We start from the raw sequence: 14,136 nt of genomic DNA on the forward strand, positions 1-14,136 counted from the left end.
TTCTCCGACCACAATGCTAAGAGTCTAGATATCTATTACAAGGAAAAAAAAAAAAACCAAAAAACTAAGAAACCCAAACACATGGAGATTAAACAATACATTTCTAAATAACCAACAGGTTACTGAAGAAATCAAAAGGGAAATCAAAAAGTTTCTAGAAAGAAATGACAGTGAAAACACAACAACTCAAAACCTATGTGATGCAGCAAAAGCAGTGCTCAGAGGGAAGCTGATAGCGATACAACCCTACCTCAAGAAACAAGAAAAACATCGACCAGACAACCTAACTTTACACCTAGAACAACTGAAAAAGAAGAACAAAACCCCCCAAAATTAGTAAAAGGAAACAACCATAAAGATCTGAGCAGAAATAAATGAAAAAGAAATGAAAGAATTGTGAAGATGAATAAAACTAAAAGCTGGTTCTTTGAGAAGATAACCCAAATTGACAAGCCTTTAGCCAGACGCATCAAAAACGAGAGAAGAATCAAATCAACAAAATTAGAAATGAAAAAGGAGTTTACAACAGATGAGGCAGAAACACAAAGGATTAGAAGAGACTATTATGAACAACTATATGGCCATAAAATGGATAACCTGGAAGAAATGGACAGATTCTTAGAAAAGTTCAACCTTCCAAGACTGAACCAGGAAGAAATAGAAATTATGAACAACCCAATGAGAAGACACTGAAATTGAAGCTGTGATCAATTCACAAAATTGATTCAAAATCTTCCAAAAAACTCCCCAAAAACAAAAGCCCAGGACCAGATGGCTTCACAGGAGACTTCTATCAAACATTTAGAGAAGAGCTAATGCCTTTCCTTTTAAAACTCTTTCAAAAAATTGTGGAGGAAGGAACACTTGCAAACTCATTCTACGAGGCCACCATGACCCTGATACCAAAACTAGACAAAGACAACACACAAAGAGAAAATCACAGACCAATATCACTGATAAACGTAGATGCAAAACTCCTCAGCAAAATTTTAGCAAACAGAATTCAGCAACACATCAAAAAGCTTGTACACCATGATCAAGTTGGGTTTATTCCAGGGATGCAAGGATTCTTCAATATATACAAATCAATCAATGTGATACTTCAATTAACACATTGAAAGACAAAAACCGTATGATAATCACAAAAGATGCAGGAAAAACCTTTGACAAAATTCAGCACCATTTATGATTAAAATTCTTAAAAATATGGGCATAGAAGGAACCTATGTCAACATAGTAAAGGCCATATATGATAAGCCTACAGCAAACTTTATTCTCACTGATGAAAACCTGAAAGCATTCTCCCTAAGATCAGGAACAAGACAAGGGTGTCCACTTTCACCACTATTATTCAACATCGTTTTGGAATTCTTAGCTCCATCAATCAGAGAAGACAAAGAAATAAAAGGAATCCAGGTTGGAAAAGAAGAAGTAAAGCTCTCACTGTTTGCAGATGAGATGATACTATACATATAAAACCGTAAAGATAGCTCTAGCTAATTAAGGTCATCCAGCAGTTTGGGCAGGGGAGTGTGAGGGGCTCCCTTCTGCTCTCAAGCAGCATGTCGGATTCCTAGGATGCATGCGGCGGTGTACCTGAAACTGAGGCTTAAAACCACTGGCACTCATTCTCCCTCTCTTCTGAATGCCTGGGGCCTAAAATCAATGTGTTCTCAGCACACACTTCCTCTGAAGGCTCCAGAGGAGAGAGCTTTGCCTCTTGCAGGCTCGGTGGTCCCTAGAGTTCCTGGGCTTGAGCGTCTGTCTTTACGTGACTCTTCTCTGAATGTCTCTTCTCTTGTTCTGAGGATCCTAGTCATTGAGTTAGGGTCCACCCTGAGTCAGTATGATCTTGTGTTAAGTAGTTATGTCTGTGACTTATTTCCCAATAAGGTCACAACCTATGATTAGGCATGAATTGTCTTATGTGGAAGGGGAACGTTTTCTTCAATCCAGTACAATCAGCCATCCTATAAGCCAAACTAAAAAGTTTTATGAGTTTGGAGAGAAGTCATGGAAGTAATTTTGGTGTGTATTATTCGATTAATGCATAAAATGTATTTTTAACAGCCTGGTCATAAACATTTTTTCCTGTGGTAGATAGACTCTTCATCTGGTAGTGGTGGTTTAGTCACTAAGTTCTGACTCTTGTGACCCCATGCACTGTAGCCTGCCAGGCTCTTCTGTCCATGGGATTTTCCAGGTAAGAATACTGGAGTGGGCTGCCATTTCCTTCTCCAACTCTTCATTTAGTTTATCTCTAGAAATGTTTAATGATTCTTAAAAAGAATGAAATTATGCCATTAGCAGCAACATGAATGGAGCTAGAGATTATCGCATTGGGTGAAGTAAGTCAGACAAAGGAGGAGAAATATTGTACAACAGCTCATATGCAGAACCTAAAAGAGACAACACAAATAAACTTATTTACAAAACAGAAACAGACTCAGGGACTTGGATAAGGAACTTAGGGCCCCAGGCGGGAAGGTGTGGGAAGGGATAGTCAGAGAGTGTGGGAGAGAGGTACGCACTACCACATCTAAAATGGATAAACAGCTGACTATTGCTTGGTAGCACAGAACCTCTGCTCACTGTTACCTGGCAGCCTGGATGGGAGGCGAGTTTGGGGGAGAATGGAAACATGTGTACGTGTGGCTGAGTCCCTTCACCGTTCTCCTGAATCTATCAAAACGTTGTTTACTGGTTATACCACAATACAAAATAAAAAGTTTTAAAAAATGTTATTTTAATTTAAAAACTGCTATTAACAAAGTTCAATATTCTATGTTAGATGCAGAACAAGTAAGTGTTTAAGAGTCTACATCTTTATCTTAAATGAAAAAGCACAGAAAATTATACTTGAAAGTGTTAGGTGCTCTGTCGTGTCTGACTCTTGCAACCCCGTGGACTGTAGGTCGCCAGGCTCCTCTGTCCATGGCATTTCTCAGGCAGGAAGACTGGAGTGGGTACCATTCCCTTCTCCAGGGGCTCTTCTCCATCCAGGGATCGATCCCGAGGCTCCCGCATTGCGGGCAGATTCTTCACCGTCTGAACCTCCAGGGAAGCCCTAATTAAGCTCGGATTCATCTGACTAACAGATGATATTGGAGTAAAATATTAGCTTTCATGTTTAGTAATTGTTTATCTTTTTTAGGTGTTTTTTGTTTTTATTTCCCATGATCATATTGCTCTAAGTGTTTCAAAGGTCTCTTTTGTATTGAGATGTAAGTAAATTTACTCTTTAAAAGATTGTCACATAGAAAAATGTCTTAACACGCACTTTTTCTGTTCAGCTGCTTTTTTGCACAGCGTATGTGTAGGAGTTTTGTCTATGTCGCTGTAGGAATCAGAGATTTCTGTTCTTTTGTTTCTATAAAAGTTCCGGAAAAAAATAAAAAAGAAAGTTCCGATAAAAGTTTGAGGCTTTGCCCGCTTTTCAGCCATTATGAATAAAATTTCAATGAACATTTGTATGCTAGTCCTTTTGTGATGCTGGTATTCACATCTCTTGGGTAAAATCAAGTCATGGAATTACTAGATTGTCTGGTCAGTATACATTTGACTTTACAAGAAAGTACCAATATGGGTATCTTTTTTTTTTTTTTTCCAATATGGGTATCTTGCACACTTGAGAAAGACTCTCTAGAAGGACATTGCTCAACCATGGAGATTTTTTAGTTTTCTGGAGGAACATCACCCAGATAGCAGTGTTAGGACACCCTAGCCTCCTGTCCCCTACAGAGATCAAGAAGGAGACAACTCTTCTTGAATAAAAACAGCTCAGAAAGAAGAAATGGTGATGATGTGACGCAGCCGAGGTATCAGAGTGAGCTGGGATGGTGATCACTTTGCAGAAAATAAGTGGGTCAGATCCACACGTTGTCCACCTTCTTCTTGCTTAGTGCTACAGGTCAATTATATCTTAATAAAGATGGAAAAATTAAAATTACAAGACTGTTTTCCAAAGTGGTTGCGGTTTTTGTATCCCTACCTGATGTATAGGAGAGTTCTGACTGATCCACGTTCTCTCCACATGGGGTTTGAACAGCCTTTTTAGCTTTGGCCAACCCAATGGGGACCAGGTGGTATCCTGGGGAGAGGTATTTTGTATGAACATGAGATTCTTTATTAAACTTCTATCATCTTTATTTTTATTTTTTAAACCACATAAAATATTTTCACTATGTTCCATTCAAAAATAACCTTATTGATGTATGACTGATGTAGAAAGCGCTGTACATGTTTAACGTATACAACTTCGTGAGTTTTGAGATGAGAATACATCTGTGAAACCATCACCCCAGTCTGTGTAATAAACATGTCTGTCACCTCCAAAAGACTCCTCCTGGCCTAAGGAGAGCTATGTTTTAGGAAATAGAAACTGCTAATGCTTGACATTTAAGTATTTGACTATTTCAGAGTCGGGTGCAGGCCTGCCCTTCTTCTCACTATTTACTCCCCCAGTCTGAGCCCATTCTTGCCTTCCGCTATGATTACCACAGTTCTCTCAGTAACTCTATTATCTGTCTATTCCTGGTATTGTCTTCCTCATCTAAGTAGAGATTCAGTTCGTATTCCATCTCTGAGTTCTGGACTCTTATATTTAAGTTCTTAACATGAGTTATAAAGCCTTTCACACTCTGGTAACAGTCCACCTCTTCAACCTCATCATGCTCTACTATTTTGAATTTTTATATATGATAAAATCTTTCTAAATTACCTTTTCTATGTGTGGTGGTTCACTTATACTTTGTTGATAAGAAAAAAAAGGAAAAGCAATGAACGACATGAATAAATCATTGTTTTATTGATAATGTATTTCACAAAATCAAAAACTTTAGACATGTAAGTGTCCCACATACCACCTAAATTCAAAGAAATGTGAGTGCCTAGGTGAAGAGTATATATGATTTACAGTGTATATTTTTTAGTATATGTAATTTTTTAATAAGAGCGATGATATTTGAGGCTTAGTAGAAGATAGAGTATAATAATAATCTTTTTTTATTAATGTATTTTAAGTGGAGGCTAATTAGTTTACAATATTGTGGTGATTTTTGCCATACATTGACATGAATCAGCTAATCTTTTAAAATATATTGAACATTTTGTGCAAAGAGGAGTTATCACAGAGAGATACAGTCAGTTTACATGTTTGTAGAAGGAGAGCGATAGACAGACGTCCTATTCAGACTTCCACCAGTACATGCGCAGTGGTGACTGTGAGATTGGAAAGGAAAACGAATCCAAGGGCACCTGTGCACCAGCATTCAAGCTCCGGGAACAGCTCTCTGAATGTCCCCGAGTGTGGCCGCTGCCCAAGGACGTCTAAGGGGAAGAGACTCGGCCGCAGAAGAGGATGCTGTGGGTCTTGATGTGCTTGATGAGGAACAGGAAAGGGTGATCGCAGCGGAAACTCTCTCGAAACGGTAATGATGTGACACTAATACCCACACCGGTAGCAGCCGCGGCCTCCGTGCCCTCCTCGGTCACCTCCACAAAGGACTTGTGGACGACCGTCGACACCGCCAGATCACGTCTCCCGGTCATGCCCGAGAAGTTGGCGACCCTGTCATTGAAGGCGTCCACCATCCCCAGGGCTCGCAGTGTGGGCACGAGGTCGTAGCTCTCTTCCACTTTAAACCGAGGCAGGTATAAGTCCACTTCTTGCTTCCCCATATTCTGTGGGCTCGTCCATGCTATTAACTTCTCAGCAGTGAGCTGGTCTTCAAGCTGTAACAGTGGAAAAGGAACAACTGTCAGGATTCTCATGGTCATGGAGCCCACCTAACCTCGGATTGAAATGTCTGGAAAACCTTTATTTTAACAGTAAACATGAATACAGGAGATTCAGTTTATTAGATTTTCTCTGAGGAGGAAACAATAACAGTCCTGAATATATATCATATGATCAAATAAATGTTTTTATACATTTATAACTTTGCTCTTTTTATGTATGTATGTACACACTATATACGCATATATAGAAGTGTCTATACCAGTATATAGATGTGTTATATAAACATGCACACAGAAATGAAACAACATGTGTTTCATGTGAAAGTCATGTCTGACTCTTTTTGTGACCCCATGGTCTGCATCCCTCCAGGCTCCTCTGTCCATGGGATTTCCCAGGCAGAAGTACTGGAGTGGGTTGTCATTTCCTCCTCCAGGGGATCTTCCTGACCCAGAGATTGAACCCATGTCTCCTGTGGCTCACACACTGCAGGTGGATTCTTTACCATTGAGCCACTGACATTTAAGATATTGATATTATTATTGTTATTATTTTTTTTTGTTCTATGCTGCCAGCCAGTATCACCAATCTATGAGCAGCCCACACAAGCACTACATCACTAGAAATGTGAGCAATGGCATGGAGCACTGTGAATACCAGGTTTTACCTCCTGCAGACCGTCTACTTCATTGGGCAGCAGCACCATCATGCTTAGCTCTTCGCCTTTGTACGGGATTTCCAGGATCTTGGCTTGCACGTCCTCCAGTGACACGAACTTGAAATTATTGGTTTGTTTCATCATCTGCACAGGTTTGCTTGTATCCTGCAATGAATTCATGTGCAAAAGAATGCCAAGTGAGCATTAGTCCAGGAAAAAAGATAGTATTATTGAGATATCCAAACTCAGCCTCCTAAGAGATGATCTGGGAAATTTGTGTCTTAGAGATAAGAGTTTCTTCAAGGAATCCCAAGTAAATAAAGTTTAAAAAAAGGACAAGAAAACAATCCTTGACAAATTCTATCTTCTATACACAGTCATATACTAATTACTATGTATTTAAATTTCACAGTGCATGTGTAGCTACACTTTGTTATATACATAAATTACAGACAATACCTTGTTCAGCCAAAATTTTTCCTCTGCAGTATGTTCTTCCTTAAATTTCTGGTTCCACTGCCCTTTGAAGTAGACGGCATTCACCAGAACCAGAACAGTAGAGCTGTCGAGAGAGTCTTTGGGAAATAGGTCCTTGATTCTTTCTGCAAAGACAGAAAATCGAAGGTCTGTCATGAAAGGCACAAGTGGTTTATCTGTCAGATGCTTTGAAAGTTACAAGTGATGGTTAAATAGTCACACAAGTCAGCCCGTGAGGGACTCCATGCCCAGCGGTTCACCAGGTGAGGCTTTGCTCACGGCCCCAGCCTGATGGAGTCGCCCTCATGCAGACGCCCCTGCTCCTGAGTCTGTGTGTGTGGGGACATCAGTCATTTCACAAGGAATCCTGATGAACTGATTTCTGATATTTAAGATGCCATGATATTTCTATGATATTTAAGATGCCATGCTGTGCTAAGCCTCTTCAGTCTGTGAGTCCACGGCTGCAGCCCACCAGGCTCCTCTGTCCATGGGACTCTCTAGGCAAGAATACTGGAGTGGGGTGCCGTGCCCTCCTCCAGGGGCTCTTCCTGACCCAAGAATTCTGGGTCATCAATTCTGACAATACCTTGTTCATCAGAACTGATGAACAGGTCATCAATTCTGAAGAACTGATTTCAGCTGACCTTTACTGGTCCGTTTTCTTCCTTCCCTTTCCTCCCTTCCTGTTCCCTCAATAGCTCTGTCTCTTGTTTCCGTTCCCTGTCTTCTTCTTCATTCTGTACACTGAGTGGCTGTAGGTTAAGCCTATGTTTCGGAAGGGAGGTAGGATACGGTTCATGGGATGGAGACGTTGTCCAGCCCCTCCCTGGGTGGGGAGGACACTGTGACAATCCTGTGGGAGGGGGACGTGGGCCCGGAACCTTCTCCTGCAGGTGGTCATTTCTGCAAGAAGGATGGTTTAACGGAGAGCGGCTTGTTTCCCAGTTAAGAAAGCAAAAGTGGACTCTTCATATTCTCTCTTAGGGATTATAATCCGGAAGTTAAGCCTTTAATTTAAAGAACAACTTATGAATCAACCTGAAGCCTGAGCAGAGACTTGGGATCCACAAGACACTGTCTTCCAGGCTCAGCTGTGCCTGCAGGGGGCTGGTCCTGGGAGCACCCCCGACCGTTTCTCTCTGCCCTGACGTGGACCGTCCACCCCCTGCAGGCCTCCCCACCCTCTGCAATCTCTTCTCACCCCGCTCCTGACAGCCCAGTCAGGGTCCAGCACTGTGTTCACACACAGCGGGGATTCAGCAGTGACTTTTAATGAGTGACTCTCTCATAACCTACCATTGGTTTGGCTCTCCACCCAGGAATTAATCATCTTTCGACTTTCCTCTGCAGCATTTTGAAAATCAGCAGATTCCACACTGGCTAGATAAAATTTCTGAACATTATCCATGTATTCCTATGACATGAGCAGGAAGAAAGCAGGAATGAAAAGTAATTTATCAGTAACTATGTAGGTATTCCCAAATTAAATTAAATGTGTTAAATCCTGATCAAGCAGAGTTCACAAGCCAATCCCTCGCCTCCCCTCACTGGTGTGCTATCAGCCTCTGGACACTCCAGCGGGTGTGGTTATGGTCAGGGAGCACGGCGCCCCTGGGAGAAATGCCCCCGTGTAGGTCCCCAGGTTCCTCTGCTCCCTCCCCCCATTAGGAGTTTGGGCCCGAGGACCCGGGATGCAGACCAAAGGTGTGACAGACCAGGAAACTCACCTGGAGAAACCGAAACTCCTTTTCTCCATAGAGCCTGTTGGCGACACTCAGCTCATAGGCATCTGTGGATTTCTTTAATTCTGTCAGAAGCTTTTGAAAGTGATGATGAACATTTCCTGGCTTTTCAACCTTCAAATGTCAAAAAGTGAGCTCATTGTAGTCTCTGTCAATGTAAACTCTACACCCCGGGGTCTGTTGAATCCCTGTCTAGAGGGTGGTATCCCCAGGGATGATGGTTGTTGTTATTTCCTCTAATTGGTGTGTTTTACTGGATATAGCCTTCCTGATCTTTATAGTCGGTCTCCTAGGCAATTCTTTCTCCCTGCTCAAAAACATCCCACTCTTTTGAACTACCCATGCAGCACCATTCCTCCACTGCACTGCATCTTAGCTGTCTGCAATGATTAGGGTAAACTTCTCAGCTAAAGTTAAGCTTCTTGAGGGCCAGACCCCCAGTGGGTCTCTGACAGTCATCAGCTGTGTGAGAAAGTGAAACCTGTGTATTGTCCTAGGTTATGACGTCAAGCCCTGTTATACTCCTGGTGGGATTGTCTTCTAAGACCTGTTGGCTCTGCCCTACGGCTCTTCGTGCTGATGGCCGCACGTCTCAGTGTGGGAGCCGTGTGTGTCTGGGACACTGCCAGCAGCTGTACACCAGCATCTCGAAGTCTTTGGCTGGATTCACATGATGACAAGAGAGTGCAGAGGGCTAAGTAGCTTCTCCAAGGAGACACAGCCAGGTTTTCAACCCAGGCTTGTCTCAGTCCAGAACCTTAACCTTGCTACCTGAGAGTTTTGGACTAGTCTATAAACAATAGCTCTCTGTTAATCACTTTCCATAATATATTTTGATGCCTACCAATTGGTCTTCATAATATGAACTACCATCATGATTTAACATTATCCAATAATAATATTAATATTATGAGTTAATACTATGCAATGTTAGAAACATGTTATAAATAGTATAATTATTATTTTGCTATAATAACCATAATAAAATACATAATATACATCAGAGTTTTCATTTTCCTGGCACTGCTATTCTGTTTCACATGGATTTGCATGTATTGCAGCAGACATTTTATTATCCCCAGTTAACTGGGATGAAGTCACTGTGGCTCAGAGCAGTTGTATTCTCCACATTTGTCATTCCTGAACAACAGAGCGGGATTTGAAGCCCCTTTGGGTTTCCGAGCCCTTCCCGTGAAGCACATGCTACTCTCCTCTCAGGATAACAAAGACGTGAAGTACATATATGTAACGTGACATGAGCAACAACTCTGTCCGCTGGATTTCACTTGAGATGTCCCCTAGAAATGGACTTTCCCCACTTTGCCTGAAATTCCCAGTTTAAGCTATGACCCTCTTGGATACGTGATCCTCTAAATCCGGTGCCCTGTGACTCACGTGATCTTTTGCGGCTCCTCCTCTTGTGTTCTCTGCGATTTTATTGAAGTGAAGGACCTGGAGGAGACAGAGAGCGGGGCAAAGACGTGTCACCCGATACATCTGTGTGCATCACAGCCGACCAAAAAGAAAGAAAAAGTCAGGAAGAAGAAAGGAAAGAAAATGCAAACCAAGTACCAAACCAGACAAAAACCCCCGAAGCATAAGGAACAAAGAAAAGAAGAAAGAAATATTCAGTGCAAACACTTGCTTCTTAAAAAACACAGTCTGTGTGTGGAAAACACAAAGCTGCTTGAGCGCTGTCCACTTTAAAGAACTGTGTCTCGTTTTTCATTCATCGTTGAGGAAACATGTAAAGGTGTCCCCCGTGGCTTTTAGTCAGGGCCTCACTTCTACTGAAGTCTTCCATTAAAGCCTCACCTCTGGTTGTTGGGCAGTTGTAGGGCTTCATCCCAGCCCCCAGAGGAAGTCCAGGCACAGGAGGCAGGTGGGGAGCCCTGCCCCCATAACTCTGTGCCCACCCAGTCGTGGGGCTGCTTGAGCTTGCCGTGGGACCCGGGGACAGCCAGACCTGTGGTCATCCGCACACCAGCCAGCAGACAACCCATGCAAACCTGTGACGGAAAGGCAGCTGCCACCTACCTTCTGCATTTGTGATGCGGTGTTTTCTCGGGCCCCTAAGTAAGTCATGGCTAAGGCTGACGAGATACTGAAAGGCGACAGGAAGATGTTTTCCTTCTCTGATTTTCTGATCTGGTGGAACAGATCGATTGCAAGATGGATGATTGCTTCACCGAGGGAACTCATGGTGGCCGGATGTGGTCTGGAAGTCCTGGAAGAGCATCAGATGCAGTTTATAATCACTCTAGTGAAGGAAGGCTAGTCTGTCATGAGAATTTCTAAAAGAAATGCCTTATGTGTGGGTTGTGGATTTCTGGCAAGTACGATTTTTCCTTTGTATACATTTAGTAATTAGAAGACTTGAAATTAGGAATACTGGAGTGGGTTGCTATGCCTTCCTCCAGGGGATCTTCCCCACCCAGGGACTAAACCCACATCTCTTACAGCTCCTGAATTGGTAGACTTGTTCTTTACCACTAGGGCCACCTGGGAAGCCTTATTTATAGAAAACGTTTCTTAAATATAATAGAAACTTTATGTTACACATTTCATGATTGAGAGATGTACCTGTATCCATCTCATAATTAGACGACTATTGAAATTAGTATTTAAAGAACGTTTTTCGAAAAAGTAATAGAGTATCTTTACTGTTTCTTCCTTACTGACTGTACAAGTGTGGGTAAAAAGTGCTTTATGATAGAGGTAAAAAGCAAGAGAGTTCCAGAAAAACATCTATTTCTGCTTGATTGACTATGCCAAAGCCTTTGACTGTGTGGATCACCACAAACTGTGGAAAATTCTGAAAGAGATGGGAATACCAGACCACCAGACCTGCCTCTTGAGAAATTTGTATGCAGGTCAGGAAGCAACAGTTGGAACTGGACATGGAAAACAGACTGGTTCCAAATAGGAAAAGAAGTACGTCAAGGCTGTATATTGTCACCCTGCTTATTTAACTTCTATGCAGAGTACATCATGAGAAATGCTGGGCTGGAAGAAGCACAAGCTGGAATCAAGATTGCCGGGAGAAATATCAATAACTTCAGATAGGCGGATGACACCACCCTTATGGCAGAAAGTGAAGAGGAACTCAAAGGCCTCTTGATGAAAGTGAAAGTGGAGAGTGAAAAAGTTGGCTTAAAGCTCAACATTCAGAAAATGAAGATCATGGCGTCCGGTCCCATCACTTCATGGGAAATAGATGGGGAAACAGTGGAAACAGTGTCAGACTTTATTTTTGGGGGCTACAAAATCACTGCAGATGGCGACTGCAGCCATGAAATTAAAAGATGCTTACTCCTTGGAAGGAAAGTTATGACCAACCTAGATAGCATATTCAAAAGCATAGACATTACTTTGCCAATAAAGGTCCATCTAGTCAAGGCTATGGTTTTCCTGTGGTCATGTATGGATGTGAGAGTTGGACTGTGAAGAAGGCTGAGTGCTGAAGAATTGATGCTTTTGAACTGTGGTGTTGGAGAGGACTCTTGAGAGTCCCTTGGACTGCAAGGAGATGCAAGCAGTCCATTCTGAAGGAGATCAGCCCTGGGATTTCTTTGGAAAGAATGATGCTAATGCTGAAACTCCAGTACTTTGGCCACCTCATGCGAAGAGTTGACTCATTGGAAAAGACCTTGATGTTGGGAGGGATTGGGGGCAGGAAGAGAAGGGGATGACAGAGGATGAGATGGCTGGATGGCATCACTGACTCGATGGACTTGAGTCTGAGTGAACTCCGGAAATTGGTGATGGACAGGGAGGCCTGGCGTGCTGCGATTCATGAGGTCGCAAAGAGTCGGACACGACTGAGCGACTGAACTGAACTGAGCAGAGGTTTTGTTGTTATTGTTCAGTTGCTAAGTCGTGTTCCACTCTTTGCACTCCATGGACAATCTCCTCTGTCCTCCACTACCTCCCAGAGTTTGTTCAAATTCATATTCATTGAGTCCGTGATGCTGTATAACCATCCCATCCACTGCTGCCCCCTTTTCTTTTTCCTTTCAATTTTTCCCAGCCTCCAGGTCTTTCCCAGTGAATTTATAACAGATTCAAAGGCAAAACTGATGTGGTAACATCCAGCCATCTCCCATCAGGTACCTCCGTGCCTTACTTGAAGGAACTGTGGATGCTGGACAGCCTACCCCTGATACACGTGCTCCCGAAGGATCGTGCATTTTCTTTTAGAAATAAGTAAATTACCTATGGACTAAATCAGGAGAAAAAGTTCTTCTGTGGCAGAATACGTAAAATACCATCATACCCACATGAAACATTTACACACGCACGATAAAACATCACATTCATTAGTATTTTCAGAAAGGACTCCTGAGTTAGGGCAGAGCTGCTGGAAGCACTTACCTGTGTTCCTGGAGGAAGCAGAGGTGGGCAGGCAGCCTGCAAGCCTGTGTGCCGGGTGTGCTCAGCCCTGAATATATACCTCTACCAGCCGCCGCCCGTGCCTCAAGGCAGCTGGTATTTCAAGATCAACTTCTGATTTCTTCACCAGTTATCTTCAGCTTCATGAGGAAGAAGTCTTTATGAGTCAAGACAAGATTATTGACCAACTCCTGTAGGTCCTTCCCTTCTGCAGAAGAAATTGTGCCCTACCACCCGTGGCTCATGGGAAACGCATGTACGTGCCTCTCCGACACGTATGAGAGTACACTTGTGTGGCAGCTTCTTCACGTGCCCTGAGGAACTAGGCCCAGCCAGAAATAAGCCTTAAAAATCTTTCTTCTCTTGTTAATACATGTTGACTCGTGTTTAAGACCACTTCTAACACAAACAATCGAAACGCTGACATTTTTTAAGTTCTGAAAAGGCTTGTTTCTTTAAAAATATTTTGTATACCCTGGAAAATAGCTCAATGTCTCAGCTGAAGAGAGATTGGCCAACTGTGTCAGCTGCAGGTGGAGACCAGGCGCGATGTGTCTCCCCTCAGGCTGGGCCCTGGCGCGGTCCTCCCCGTGACCCCATTGTCCTCGTGGTTAATCCCAGCTGTGCCCTGGTTGCTAAGCTCAGAGGGCAGCTCATGTTCCAGCAGACTCACTTGCTCTCAATGAGAAGAAGAACAGATACAAACAGGACCCATTTTAAGGGCAGTTTTCTAATGTTTTTGTACGAAGATTTCTCAGAAAAGTAAATAGCTTGAGCTCCAGAACTACAACATTTCTCCATCATCCTGATCTGCAGCACATCCACTTCCGATTCATGTCCAGAACAACAGAGTCAAATGTCTGTTAAAAAAAAAGAGGAAAACATGTGTTCTTTGAATGGCATGGCTGAGTCTCATCACTGGAGTCTCATCTCTTCAAGCATCTGGTGCTCCTGTAATAGAATAATAGTAACCACTGCTGACTATTCACTGAGGGGGTTTTCTATTCACCCATTTTCCTCTTTGGTACCTTGTTTAGGTCGGCCAGTTTGTTTTCCCCATTTCACAGATAACAGAAATGAGCCAGAGTGACTGAACAGAAGCCCAGGTGGTGAATTGCCCAGGTGAG

At 42.7% G+C, this 14,136-nt stretch overlaps 1 protein-coding gene across 5 annotated transcripts in view; it reads right to left on the minus strand.

Moving 5' to 3' along the window:
- Positions 1–4,788: 4,788 nt before the first annotated feature.
- The window catches only part of LOC123331101 (serpin B3), a 33,042-nt gene continuing 23,694 nt past the window's right edge, over positions 4,789–14,136 (minus strand). For 3 of the 5 annotated variants that reach the window (XM_045164005.1, XM_045164003.1, XM_045164004.1), the window contains exons 5-8: positions 8,172–8,289; positions 6,855–6,997; positions 6,405–6,560; positions 4,789–5,733 (exon numbers count right to left, since the gene is read on the minus strand). In XM_045164005.1, coding sequence (XP_045019940.1) covers positions 5,329–5,733; positions 6,405–6,560; positions 6,855–6,997; positions 8,172–8,289 — 822 coding nt within the window. In that variant the 3' untranslated portion in view covers positions 4,789–5,328. Of the gene's footprint in view, positions 5,734–6,404; positions 6,561–6,854; positions 6,998–8,171; positions 8,290–8,602; positions 8,732–10,012; positions 10,070–10,654; positions 10,845–12,991; positions 13,115–14,136 lie in introns of those variants that run through there. The other 2 variants (XM_044934412.2, XM_045164006.1) reach the window with 2 other exon arrangements.

Source organism: Bubalus bubalis, chromosome 22, assembly GCF_019923935.1.
Source record: "Bubalus bubalis isolate 160015118507 breed Murrah chromosome 22, NDDB_SH_1, whole genome shotgun sequence".
NCBI classification, from domain to species: domain Eukaryota; kingdom Metazoa; phylum Chordata; class Mammalia; order Artiodactyla; family Bovidae; genus Bubalus; species Bubalus bubalis.